The 14,456-nt window shown below is 36.4% G+C and overlaps 1 protein-coding gene across 3 annotated transcripts in view; it reads left to right on the top strand.

The window, feature by feature from the left end:
- The window catches only part of TGS1 (trimethylguanosine synthase 1), a 40,885-nt gene that overhangs the window by 8,270 nt on the left and 18,159 nt on the right, over positions 1 to 14,456 (top strand). For all 3 annotated transcript variants that reach the window (XR_013367407.1, XM_077876913.1, XM_077876914.1), the window contains exons 4-10: positions 289 to 1,114; positions 3,931 to 4,048; positions 5,517 to 5,603; positions 7,434 to 7,609; positions 9,485 to 9,787; positions 11,854 to 12,009; positions 13,975 to 14,118. Coding sequence is in view for 2 of the 3 variants with exons in the window: in XM_077876913.1 (XP_077733039.1) it covers positions 289 to 1,114; positions 3,931 to 4,048; positions 5,517 to 5,603; positions 7,434 to 7,609; positions 9,485 to 9,787; positions 11,854 to 12,009; positions 13,975 to 14,118 (1,810 nt within the window). In the remaining variant the exon portion in view is untranslated. The remainder of the gene's footprint in view (positions 1 to 288; positions 1,115 to 3,930; positions 4,049 to 5,516; positions 5,604 to 7,433; positions 7,610 to 9,484; positions 9,788 to 11,853; positions 12,010 to 13,974; positions 14,119 to 14,456) is intronic.

Here is a 14,456-nt window from a genome sequence, read left to right as displayed (position 1 = left end):
GAATTTTTTTATCCTGTCTAATATATTCATAAATTAGAGCATTCCACCTCTTTTCAAATGTACATATTTATAAATTAATCAAAAGTATAAGTTTTGATATATGTCCGTTTGTGATTTTTTTCTCCTGGAAACATAAATAGTAAGATTTAACTTGTTTGTGTAACTAAAAACCCAGGATGGGGATTTGACGATATATTATTTAATTTAATGTTTAAAATAGACTTTGATTCTGCTTTCTTTTACAGTTTATGAGGTACATTTTACATTGTAGTTCTTTATCTTATGTAGGTGTCTATGAATACTAGAAATAAAGTTAAAATAAAAAAGAAAAAGAAAAAACACCAGAAGAAGTACTTAGATGAAATTATGAGAGAATCTTGGAGACAAGATTATGAAGAAGATGACATACTGGCTTCAGACGATCCATCTTCAGTTGAACAGTATGAGAGTACCAAAACATGTAAACTTAAAACCAAAGAAGACATTGAAACTGAAAATCTTCCTGTTGAAAATACATTATCTCCAAAGCTAGAAATTACAGAGAGGTGGGAAAAGTATTGGAATGAATATGGTGGAGGACTATTATGGCAAAGCTGGCAAGAAAAACATTCAGGTCAGACACTATGTTCTGAACCTTGGAACATTCCTGATACAAAGGAGGAATGGGAGCAACATTATAGTCAACTTTATTGGTATTATTTGGAACAGTTTCAGTATTGGGAAGCTCAGGGTTGGACTTTTGATGTCTCACAAACCTGTGAAACAGATACTTGTGGCTCTAAGATAGAAGTTGACAGTGAGAAAGATGAAAATTGCATGAAGGCAGACTTACTGTCCTTTCCATCTCCATCTGTTACGATTGATAGTGAAAGCTCTAGTTCCAGTGATAAAGAGCATAACGAAATCCTTGGTGGAATTAGTCATATAAGTCTGAATTCAGAGGAAGTGGAACAGAGCCAGTTAGATTCTTCAGTAAGTTGTGATGGACATCAGTGGCTAAGTGAAGTCAGCAGCAGCAGAGAATGCCCTGCTTCTGGCCAGAGTGAACCATGCAATAGAGGAACCAAGGACAGCAACTTGTCTGGGAACAGAAGCACAAACCAACCAGCTCCAGGTAAGATAGCCCAAGATTTATCCTACCAAATAACAGGAAAATTAACCTACATTATCCTTAATGGTAGGGTTGCACAATGCCAACTACATTTTATGGTATGATATGATTTAATGCATATATCGCAAGTTGTTTATTACCCTTTCATATAAATAATAAGAATATTTGCTTAGGGTTCTCAAAAATCTTGTCCTGGGATACCTGGGTGGCTCAGGGGTTGAGCGTCTGCCTCAGGCTCAGGGTGTGATCCCAGGGTCCTGGGATCAAGTCCCATATCAGGCTCCTCGCGGGAAGCCTGCTTCTCCCTCTGCCTATGTCTGCCTCTCTCTCTCTCTCTCTCTCTCTCTCTCTCTGTCTCTCATGAATAAAATAAATAAAATCTTTAAAAAAAAAAAAGTCTTGTTCCTTCCACTTGTACGCTGATGGCCAGTGAATTAAAACTTGAAACTCCCTCGAGAAATTTAATATAGAGTGAGTGTGTAACTTCTAAAGTTGCTTGGAGCAAATGAATTTATAAGAGCCATATTAGAGAATGGTTCAGAGTACACAATGGACATCAGGCAAATCTGATTGTAAGTCATATCTGGAATTTATTTCAAAACAAATGGAAGTCTTGCTCTGTAGGGAATCTCAACAGGGCATGTTATTAATTTATAATTGGAAGGATTGACTTCAGGATTCTTATAAAATATCCAGGATAAGGAGCTTGAATGACTCCAGCCTAAATGATTTAAAACAAAGCAAAACAAAACCTATCATGGAAACTGGTGTCTAAAGAACTAAACAAAGGACTAAAGAAAGCCAGTGAGCCGCGTGTTAAGAAAAGTGAGAGGTTGGTAAGAATGCTTTTGCTGGGGACAAGAATTCTAACTGATGGCACTAGGAAAACGAGAGAAAGTTTTTTTTTATTTCTGAATTTCCTGAAGGCCACTAAGAATGTCTTCCTGGCATTCTTGATGTTTGTTGCTAAAAAAATATATTTGTAATATAGGACTTTCTTCTCAGACTCATTCCTATATGAAGCAAAAGCTTTTGGCCTTTTTTTTAACAATTGGTTTTGCTTTGCTTCTCAGATTGCTGATCTTCATCCAGCTGAGAGGTTCCTTTAGAGAGTTAGTAAATTGCTCTATTTTTTAATTCCTTTTGTCTCTGTGCTTTTCCAATGGAGCTTACTTAGGTATTCTCATTCCTTTCTATTTTGGTGTTATTATCATATTTTTTAATGTGATTATTTTATATTAGTCTTTTGATATTGTATACTTTCTTGATTACTTTCTATGCTGATTTTGACCATAAAACTTGAAATATGGGTATTGGCCAATGTATTGGCTCCTGTCCTTATTCCTTCATGTTATTCCTTTAATTATCTTTCCTTATCTTCATATTTTTTGCCTTTGTCAAACATAGTAAACCTCGTAGTTTGTACCTTTTGTTGCCTATTTCCTAACTAACATGTATAGATTGGCCATTTCTTTAATTAGGTCCAGTGAGTATCATCAGGATCAGTCTGGGAATCTAGGTTTTGATTTGTTTTAGATCCTGCCTTGAGATCAAAACACAAGGTATAGGGGCATCTGGGTGGCCCAATTAGTTAAACATATCCCTTCGGTTCAGATCATGATCCAGGGTCCTGGGATTGAACCCTGAGTTGGGCTCCCTGCTCAGGGGGCAGTCTGCTTCTCCCTCTCCTTCTTCCTCTGCCCCGCATCCCCCATGGGCACACTGTCTTTCTCTCAAATAAATAAATCTTAAAAAAAAAATTACACAAGGTATATATCACATTTCTATGTAAGTATGCTTTCTACTATTAATGGTTGGGTACATTCCTGAAATAGTCTATGCCCACACACTTAAAACTTCCCACTATATCTACACTGCAGATAGTTCTTCATTGCCAGTCCCACTTACTGGCTTCATGCCAATCTGAAGAAAAACCGGTGCCTCAGTTGGAGCTCCCACAAGTTAAAAATATTCTTTTAAAATGGTGGTGTTTACCCTACTGTTACTTTTGATTTAAGAGCTATATTAGAGGTAATTTATTTGCTTCTTAATAAGGAGAAATCATTTTTAATCAATGTATTATGCTATCTTCAGCATGATTTAAGTTAAAATCCATCAAAAAGTAGAATGCCTAAGTCACTCACTCAGATAAGCGTCTGACTCTTGATTTCAGCTCAGGATATCATCTGAGGGTCATGAAATTGAGCCCTGAGTTGGGCTCTGTGCTCAGCAGAGTCTATTTGAGACTCTCTCTCCTTCCCCCCTCCCCCACTTCCCTCCCTCTAAAATTTTTTTTTTTAAGATTTTATTTATTTATTCATAGACACAGAGAGAGAGGGGCAGAGACACAGACAGAGGGAGAAGCAGGCTCCACGCAGGGAGCCCAATGTGGGACTTGATCCCAGGTCTCCAGGATCACACCCTGCAGGCGGCGCCAAACCACTGCGCCACCGGGGCTGCCCCCTCCCTCTAAAATTAAAGTTCCATCAAAATGTGGTAACTGTTCAGCTATCACAAAACTAACTGTGGATTAATTTGTGTAGATTTGTTTGGATAGCTATGAAGAAAAAGTTTTAGATTCCTTTTTAAATAGTTAAATGATAGAAACTTTTAAACTTTGATAGACATAGCTACCGTTTTTTTCTGCTCAGAATCTACATGGAGATAGACAAAATAGGTAGATGTGGTCTGGCACTGTGCCTGATACGCATGTAAGTTCATTGCAGGAAAGTGACAAAAATATTTTGATAGCCTTTGCAAAAGGCAGAAGAGTTGTCAAACGAAAGGGAAAATCCACTGCAATATCTCTGCCTCTTTAGATTCACAGGACTCTTCAGAAGCAAGCACAATCAAAGAAAGACTACACCCCAACAGTATTGATGGAGATGAGAGTGAAGAAGATCCACCTGAACGGAAGCCAAGCAAACTCAAGAGGAGGCAAGTTGCATATTACCTCTCTCTCCACAGTAGGGTAGCATAAGCACTTGTGTCCATGAGGGAGTGGCTGTGAAGCACTTGTTATATTACAGTACGGTTAATCCCGTGAGGAGAAAACATGAGATGTATTAGCGAGACCTGGGCCTAGGAACACCTGCAAATCCCAACTCTTACTCTGCCAGTTTCTCATTTCTAGAATGGAACTGATGCTTTTTTAATGAGCTCATTGGGAAGACAAGAGCTAGCATGTAATTATATCTGACAGTAGATATCAATGGATGACAGTTTTTAACTGTATTGGTAGATATGGTTTGTCTCAAGGAAGTTCTATTTTTTTTTCCAAAAGTCTGCGCATATATTATCACAGAATTTTACTGCTAAAATAGACCTCAGAAGTATGTAATCAAATGCTCTTAATCTATAGATAGTAATATTAAGACAAAATGAGCATAAGTGCCTTGCCCAGAGTTATATAGCAAAACAGTGGCAGCTCCAGGTCTAACACCCAGACCGACCCTTCTGGAAGCAGTGCTAGTATACTGTTGATATGTAAAATTAAACAAGTGACAAGTTACATAGATAGGATATGGTCAAATGCTAATTCCATAAAATAGAAAGAAAGGATGGATATTATAGAACTTAGATGTTAGCTAAAAACATTTTATTTCTTTGACAGGATATGAAATGTTCCACTTAAGACTTTTATGTTCTGTACAGCTTGTAGAAAAACAATCTACAAGCTTTAGAGGCTCAGTAACTTAGTATATACATAAAAGCATGCCTCCATTGTGTTCCCTTCACATAGTATACAATGCTTGTTAATTCCACCTTTAGTTCCCAGAGGCAGAGACTATGTGGGTGGTGTATTCACATTTCCGGAACCTAATAGGTCCACTGTAAATGTTTAGTGGCCTTAATTTGTAGAAATTATTTCTTACCATTTTTTCTTACTTGGTACTGTCACAAAGTAATAGGGGTCAGGAAGGCATCCCCAATAGATCAATGATCATGGGTTACTTATCACTTGTATCACAACCTTATTCTTCTTAATATTTTTTTTTTTTGTAATTTTTTTGGTTGGCTTGATACTTCTCAAATGTTTCGCCATTTTTAAGGAAGACTTCTAAAAGTAGCCCTCTAGGAGATTAGTTTAAGGCTACAGCTTTTACAGGTATTTTTCCAAAGGTGAATGGAGAGATCTGTGTCAGAGAGATCTATGTCTGTACCATGTTCAAGAATAGAGATAATTAGGATTTAGGTGCCTGTTGCTGTGTTCCAGACACTCCTGGGTAACTGGAAAATCTGAGTAAACTATTCTTTCCTTTCTTTCTGGATTTGTGAGCTGTGGTTAATTGTAGTAATAGGAAAGTGTATGTAGGTTGACTATGTATCTTTTTGATACTTACCTGAACTGGTGGGCTCTGGACATAATGGCTTATCACTGTTTACCTTTTGTTTATTTGTTTAGCCACGAACTGGACATTGATGAAAACCCGGATTCAGACTTTGATGACAATGGTTCCCTTCTGGGATTCAAGCATGGCTCAGGACAAAAGTAATTATACATAAATACAACATAAATACTATTGTCTGAAATTTTAACACTTCAGCTGTTTTCAAGTTCTCTGATATTCAGTAGCTAATGATGGTTATAGAATTGATACCATTTGAGATGTTACAGTTAAAACATTAACCTCTCTTCCAGAGAGATTACCACACATTTGATATATTCACATGTATTATTAACTCAGTTGTACTTCATAGCAATCCAGTATCATTATTAAAATTTCATGAATAAAGCAACTGCAGCCCACAGAGCTTGTGACTTAGGATCATATCAAGGATTCAAGCCAAGCTCTTGAGACTTCTAAGTGTGGTTCTCTTTTTCACCTTGCATCTCATGTATCTACAACATGTCATGAAAAGTTCAAATCTGAAGTAGCCTTTTTTTTATTATGAAAACATTAAAACTCAAAACAGAAGAAAGAGTAAAAATCTTTCAAAGCACTCCTCAGAGGTAGGCAATGTTTGGCATATATCCTTCCTAGTTTACTTGTGTGTTTCTATGATTATGTACATATAAATTGGTTACTCCCTTTTCATAAAAACACAAAAATAGAATCATATTATACTTGTTTTGCAGCTTGCTTTTTTCCCCCTTAACAATGTACCATGAACATCCTGATTTATCAGTACATGCTTATTTATCTAATCCTTGTGTGTGACTTACCCTGTATGTACCTCTAGGTTGTTCCTAAGATCTAGGCATATGCCCTTGAGGTTCCCCACAAGTTATTATGTTTACCAATGTTTCATTCCTACTTACTGCTGTATTCCACTATGGAAGTATCATAGTTTGTTTAACCATTCATCTATTCAAGATCATTTGAATTGCGTGTGGTATTTTGCCAGGACAAATAAAGCTGCTGCGAATGTTTGTATACAGAAAGTATAAGTTTTCTCTAGGATTAAATGCCCGAGCATTAAGTACAAGAATATTGAAGGGTTTATTGCATATACCATGAAGACTGAACTGAATAGTTAAGGCTCATTAAAGACCTACCATCTGTGTCAGCTTGTACCAGTGATTTAAACAAATATTATGGTCTTTGATGTTTCTAAGGGGTGAGACTTTGTTAGTTATGAAATCTTAACTGATACCTACATAATATGAAGGCAGCAAGAAAAGGACATAGATCTAAAAATTGACTTCTAAATTGAATCCAGGGACTCCTGGGTGGCCCAGAGGTTGAGCATCTGCCTTCAGCCCAGGGCATGATCCTGGAGACCCAGGATCGAGTCCCGCGTCGGGCTCCCTGCATGGAGCCTGCTTCTCCCTCTGCCTGTGTCTCTGCCTCTCTCTCTCTCTCTCTCTCTGTGTCTCTCATGAATAAATAAATAAAATCTTTTAAAAATAATAATAATAAATTGAATCCAAATTATTAGTTCAGAAATACATGCTCATAATATTATGAATATTTTTTAAACTATTAGTTATCTCTCCTTTATGGTACTTAAAGGCCGTTGCAGTTGGTATCATCTCACCATGAGAAAAGATAATATTTCCCTCATGTGCAGTGGGGTCATATTTTTCTGCAATTTTTTTACTACGTTTTACTACGTGGTATATGCTTTCTGTTACAGATAAGGTATTTGATATCCTCAACCGGCATTTCACATTTAGTTGAAAATGAGCATGCAACCAAGACCTTAAACTCCTCTGCATTCAAACTTTATTTCTGACTTTTGTAATTTAGAAAAATGAAATTAATATGGTGGTTGCTAGTAGAAAAATAGTGAAAAATGTCATTTTTATTCTTTTCATGTAAGAAAACAAACTCATAGAACTTAAGGTTTGAGTCAACTTCCTTTGGTTTGGCCACAGATACGGTGGAATTTCAAATTTCAGTCATCGGCGGGTCAGATACCTACAGAAGAATGTAAAGTATAAGTCAAAGTTCCTGGACATGAGAAGACAAATAAATATGAAAAACAAACACATTTTCTTTACTGAAGAGTCAGAAAAAACATTCAAAAAAAGCAAAACTCTGACTAAGGTAGGTTTACATTTTGTTGTATATTTACAGATAGAATTTATTTTGTAAGCTTGACTCCTTAAAATTTTTTTCAAGTGCAGCCTGGGTGGCTTAGTGGTTTAGCACCGCCTTCAGCCCAGGGTGTGATCCTGGAGACCTGGGATCAAGTCCCACATCAGGCTCCCTGCATAGAGCCTGCTTCTCCTTCTGCCTGTGTCTCTGCCTCTCTCTCTCTCTCTCTCTCTCTCGTGAATAAATAAAATCTTTAAAAAAATTTTTTTTCAAGTAAAAATCCTATTTCTACCAGATATAAAAAGTACCTAAAATTCTCTTCCCCTTGCTTCCTAAAGGCATATATCATGTGAACCAAATTCGAAAAAGAATAAGTTGGCAATAATATGAAGAGGGGATGTTTTGAAAGCTACAAAGTATCAGTGTCTGGGAAGATAAATAGGTAAAATTGCCTCCTATACACATAGTAACAGTGAGAATTTCTCATCTGCTTCAGGCTTAAGTAGGATCCTGGAAGTCAGTTTCTGGTCCAGCATTAATTGTAAGCCTTAATTTTGAGGTCATCAATCAAACATTGCACTAACCAGTTCATCCTAATAGTTTCATGCTAATTTAGTGAATACACTGCTAACTGGAATATTCATGCCCCTCTCTGGGACTCTGCTGTTACCTGCTGTCCATGCACTTGAAAAACAAAAGTAATTAGAATTATTTTTGGTTGATGAGTGATAATTCTCCATTATAGGAGAAAAAAAATACTTTTTAGTGAGCAGAACCTTTGTGTCAGTTACTTTTCTAACAGCACCTTTGAGCAACAAAACAAAAACCTCCAGACCTGGTGATGACCTTGTTTTACCTTTAGGATACATTATCTTTCCCAGCGTCAGCATTCTTCCAAAACCTGCTACATATTTATAGCTGGATTTATTTGTGTTATATTTTGGATTGGTTGGTCACTGATAATATTGTAATATTTTAGCGGCCCACGTTATATCTGGAACACATTTCCCAATATCAGACCAACCAGTCTTAAAGAACATCTTATGTATTGGTTGGATGTGATAGTCGCCATATATCCCTCTGTAGACAAAGAGCAAAAACATAACTGCTAAGTATTGCCAAAGAAAAAAGAAATATGGCTGTTGTGTTTTTAGATATCTGACTGATGTATAGTCATAGCCCCTTTGAAGATTCTGGATTGTTGCCTGTGCTCATCTTCCAATTTCCTAACTCATGGGAAGATCATGAAGATCTGTTATGAAAAATACTCTTGTTATAGAAGTTTGCAAGGAAGTACATATCATCTGTTAACACCTTGTTAACATTTCTGAGAAACCCAGTTTTTAGAAATCATTGTACTGACTCTACTGCTCCATTAAAGGTTAGCTTGCATTCTTTCTAAGATTAGCACTGTTCTTTTTCTTACAGAGAGATGGGCACTTAATCTTTTTAGAGTTTATCTTTGGTGCAGGGAGTACAATTTATCATAGGCTGGGCCATTGAAGAAAGGTCTGTATAATTTGTAAAGCTAATATTAGTGACTCAATAAGTAGGTACATTTGTAATAATATCATGTTATGTTGTTAGAAGCCTTTGTGGAAAGCTATTGGAACAGTTCAGCTTTATCCTCTTAGTGTTCATTGATTACAGGAAAGTCATCGTTATATGTTTAATCTGATGTTTTCTTCCTTTTAAAGAAATCTTTAATAAGGTCATGGTATGTCCAGATACTAACGTGCAGTTAGCTCAGAATTCTGTATAATTAGCTTGTGTAATATAGTATACTTATCAGAGTTAATAATTAGAACATTTTCTCAGTGAGATCCAAATGGTAAAGCAGGTATAATTTGGAATGAATTCAAGCCTGTGACGACTTAATTTCAGGTAGAAAAATTCCTAAAATGGATTAATGAACCAATGGATGAGGAAGCATCGCAGGAGTCCATTTCTCATGACAATGTACAAGACACGTGCACAAGCAGTGATTCAGAAGAACCAGAAATGTCTGTTAAAGAAGGTGATGACCCACTGCAGACAAATAATCCAGAGCCTGAAAAGTGTAATGCCACGTCTTCAGCTGGCGAACTTGAAACAGAAAAAAATGAAGGAGACAGCACGATAGTAATTATTACAGATAAGGAAGATGGTATTACTCAGATTACTCCAGACTCTCTTCAGGTAGAAACTGAAGGTAAGACTAAATATGCTTCAACCTGCTGATGAATTTAGATAGTGTGCTTCCCTAGTTTTCAGTTCTGAATCATCTCTACACTTAAGGATTCACTGCTGTTTATTTCTTAGAGGGCACAGTAAGTGTAAATGTGCTAGTAGCTATGATTTGGCACAGAACACTATACTTTTGGTTGATCAAGCATGATAAAATAAAAGGCCAGGCATGTGGGAAAACTGAGTACCTCTGTCTATGCCATTAAGATTGGTCTCTGCCGCTGCCCTCTTCCCTGGGCTAAAGGTAGCTAGCTGGAAGTCCCTTTTATCCCTCTAGAAATTTGGTTTTTCCCTGGTTTTCCTTTTGATTAATTTATTTGCTTATTTATATATTTTGTATTTTATGGTAATGGTTGTTGGTAGTAGTAGTTTGTTATTTGGATGGCACCCTGACATAAGGTATTTGTAGTAGTTGCTTGAAATGAATGGAGAATGGAGTCACATTTTCACTTTATGCCCTTTTGTGTACTGTTTGATTGTATTCTACAGCAAATGTTCTTTTTTAATTTATAATTGTATTCACTGGAACATTGAAGCTTTTATGAGGTAGAAATTTTCATTTGACATGTATTCATTTTTATCGATGAATGATTTCAGACTTAATCTAATGAAACAATTATATTGTGATGGTCTCTTTCTTAATTTAGTATTGAGGAAAATACCTCATTTGAATCTTAATTTTTTTCTGTGTGTGTATGTGTGTGTAGAGAGAGCTGAGTTCTTTGTATCACATACTTCTTTGCCTTTCTAAAAAGCATACATAAGGTAGTTTAAATTTTTTTATTGTCACGTACAGCTGATGTTCATGTGGCACCTGCAGACTTCTAAAATGCCTTCATATGCCTTATTTTCATTTAAGCTATAAAATAACCCAGCGAGGTAGGCAGGATTATCCCCATCCTAAAAATACACACAGTAAACTCAAAGAAACTAAGAAACTCACCTGCAGTCACAGTGCCAGTGGGTGGCATAGCTAGGACTCAAAACCAGGTTGTCTGATTCCTCCATCCCATTTTCCTGTCCTCCCCTAATTACCTTGCCTCATAATGCTGGTGGTTCCTCACCAGAGGCATTTGGAAGATATTGGCTGTTAGAATGATCTAGGGGTCCTGGCACTTAGTGTACACTGGGTTGCTTAATGTTATGTCGTATGGTCTTGCAAGGATGATCTTGCGCAGTAAGGATTTGTTCACTCAAAATGTTAGTATCCCCTCTCCTAAAAGACTCTTACTATACTCCGCTATTGATGACAGTTCTGCTGTTTGCAATGATCAGATGACCATAATAAGATATAGTCCTATCCTTGAGGATTGGTGGTAATTTTATTTGTCAGCATCAGTTCTTGTCATTTTACTTAGCTGTGACAGCACTCTTTCTAAATTGCTATTTCTAATCTGCTCAGAATTTAAAACAAATTACCAAATTAATAAAAATTGTCTAAGAAAAAGTCAATCTTTGAATGAATGAGATCCTTTCCTATTAACCTTAAAGCAGTGACCTGTCTTAATTTCCCAGAAGCCATATGACCTTCAGGTCATATCTGGATTCGGAGGACTGACCAGGCTGAAAGTTAGGAGCTTAATCAGTCCTTAAGAGGTTTTATTTTAAAGAAGGGAAGAGAAATGTTTGGGCTTCCACATTTGACCGACTAAAACAGTGTCTTATCTAACAAGCGTAATAACTTTTATACCTATGTAGTATCTCTACATATTTCCCTTTACAATCCTGTGAAGTAAATAGGTAAAATACTATCATTCATTCATTTTGAGGAATTAAAAATTAGATCTTAGAGAGCCTGGGTTACTGTTCCAAGCTCAGAGAGCTTATAAATAGCAAAATAGAGGCCGTAATCTAAAGTCCGTGCTATGCACAGTATGCCCTCCTGCTTCTCCTGGGATGCTGTTGAATGCATGGTCTGCAGTACATTCCCTAATTATAAATACTGAATGTGGCTATACTTTTTACATAAATTCATCTATGATTGTCTTTTTTCATACTGGGCATCTGCGTATTTATATTCTTTTATTTTAGCTGAAAGTAAAAAGAAAAAGAAGAAGAAAAAAAACAAGAGCAAAAAGGTAATTGGTCTGCCTCCTGAGATAGCTGCTGTTCCTGAGCTGGCAAAATACTGGGCCCAGAGATACAGGCTCTTCTCCCGCTTTGATGATGGGATTAAACTGGACAGAGGTAAAATATATATATAATGCTTAACACTATTTTGAAATAATTTCAGACTTACAGAAAAGTGGCGGGAATAGTAAAAAAGAAATTCATAATGCCCTTTACCCAGATTCAACTGTTCTAACATTTTGCCACATTTGCCTTACCATTCTCTATGTGTTTCTGGTCCAGTTGCTTCTACCTCTTAGTACTTATGTGTGTATTTTCTAAGAACAAGGATACTTATGCAACAATGGTAAAATTATTAATTTAACATTGCTACAATACTATCATTTGCAGTCCAGATCCTAGTTTAATCTGTTACCCTAATCATGTCCTTTATGGCATTTTTTTTCTTCCAGTATAGGATCACATGTTACGTTTAGTTTTCATGATTTTTTAGTTTCCTTTTGTCTGGAATAGTTCCTCAGTCTTTTTGTCTTTTATGACTTTGATGTTGTCCAAAGAAGAGTGACCAGTTATTTTCTACAGTGTCTCTCAATTTAGATATATATGTGTTTTTAAAATTTCATATTCAGGCTTAATGTATACTTAATCTATATTTTACGATAGGTAGCAAAGGGCATCAATAGATTGTTGTTGGGTTTGGGTTTTTTTTAAGATTTCATTTATTTATTTGTTAGAGAGACAGAGAGAGGCAGAGATAAGCAGAGAGATAAGTAGGCTCCCTGTGGGGAGCCTGAAATGGGACGCCACCCCAAGACCCAAGAATCACTACCTGAGCCACAGGTAGATGCTCAACCACTGAGCCACCCAGGCACCCGGAGAACAATAGATTGTTAAGCAGAATATCTGATAATGTAATATCTAGTGTAGAAAGATATAATTTGATGAATTAACACTGGAAACTGAGTTCTTCTGTTGAGTGTTCCTACTATGTCTTGAACACCTTCTCAATTCTGCAAGTTGATGCTTATTTTCATATTGGGGCTACTTAAATGTTAATCTTTATTAACTATCAAAATCAGGAAGCTTGATCTGGGGTTAGAATTTAGGTTCTTATAATTATAAAATATTGCACATTGGAGAAAGCGCATAGGAGCGCAAAGACTGGATAAAAGCTTTTTAATTCTATAAAAGGAGTTTATTTTTTTATTCTTCCAGCAGTGAGGAGCCATTTAGATTTTTGGTAAGGAAAGAGAACAAGAAAATTGGTGTATCATTTTGTTCAGAGAAATATCTTTCTGAAAAAAATGTTAATCTCTTCTATTGGGAAAGGAGGTTAGTACCCTCATTCTTTTGGAGTAGGTTTAGGACCCCATTTCTGAAGATGAAGAGAGTTCTGCTGTTCTTAAAATTTTGCAACCTGTTGCTGTCAGCTCCTTTCATTTCCTGACCCTTTGGAAATGTACAAATATTTCCAAAGTGTTGAGTACAAATCTGGTTCAATGCTTCCCTGTTAGAAATGAAACAGGAAACTCAGTGGAGTTTGGGGAGTTGGCCAGTTGAATAGCTAACTTTCCATCGTTCATAATAGTCAGTAGTTAATACTTCAAACAGAAAAACTAAAATTCCATTCAATTATTGGAGGTATATTACAAAAGCATCAGGCAAGAATTAAGGCGCTTGCTTCTGTGGAAATTGGGAAGGGAAATGGTACTGCTCCTTTTTATAACAAGTTTTGTGGAACTTTTTTTTAAAACTAAGTCAATTAGGGGCACCTGGGTGGGTTGGTTGGCTGGGCATCTGCCTTCGGCTCAGGTCATAATCTCAGGGTCCTGGGATCAAGCCCTACATCAAGCTCCTTGCTCAAAGGAGAGTCTACTCCCTCTCCCTCTGCCCCTCCACTGTTCATGTGCACATTCTCTCTGTCAAATAAATAGATAAATCTTTAAAAAACAAAAATAATCTATAATTTTTTGAGAAGAGAAGCTAAGTTTTGCTTGTGTAGATAATAATATTTGCTATGTTTATGCTTGGGCTGGCTTCTTGAAACCAAACATCTTAACAGAAATACTCTTCCCTTCACAGAGGGCTGGTTTTCAGTTACCCCTGAGAAGATTGCTGAACACATTGCTGGCCGGGTCAGCCAGTCCTTCAAGTGTGACATTGTAGTAGATGCATTCTGTGGAGTTGGAGGAAATACTATTCAGTTTGCCTTAACCGGAAAGAGAGGTAATATGCCATCAAAGGAAGAAAAGTAATTTATTTTCAGTTTCAAAAAATGTTTCATTTTGCTTCAGCCTATCTTTGCTGAGATTTAATACATAATTAGTAATGTGATGCCAAATATTTAAAATAATAACTAGCATATATTAAGAATATACTTTGTATCACGTACTGGTGTAAGTGCTTAATATGTATTAATTTATTAGTCAGGTATCTTGTGAGGTGTATCTTTTACTGTCTGGGTTTCACAGATAAAGTGAGAAATAAGGAGATGAAATAACTTATCCAGAATTACACAAACACAGCTTGGCAAAGTGAAGATTATAACATTATATAAAACTATA

The sequence above is a fragment of the Canis aureus genome, chromosome 28 (genome assembly GCF_053574225.1).
Source record: "Canis aureus isolate CA01 chromosome 28, VMU_Caureus_v.1.0, whole genome shotgun sequence".
NCBI classification, from domain to species: domain Eukaryota; kingdom Metazoa; phylum Chordata; class Mammalia; order Carnivora; family Canidae; genus Canis; species Canis aureus.
This window is presented reverse-complemented; position numbering and strand designations above follow the sequence as displayed.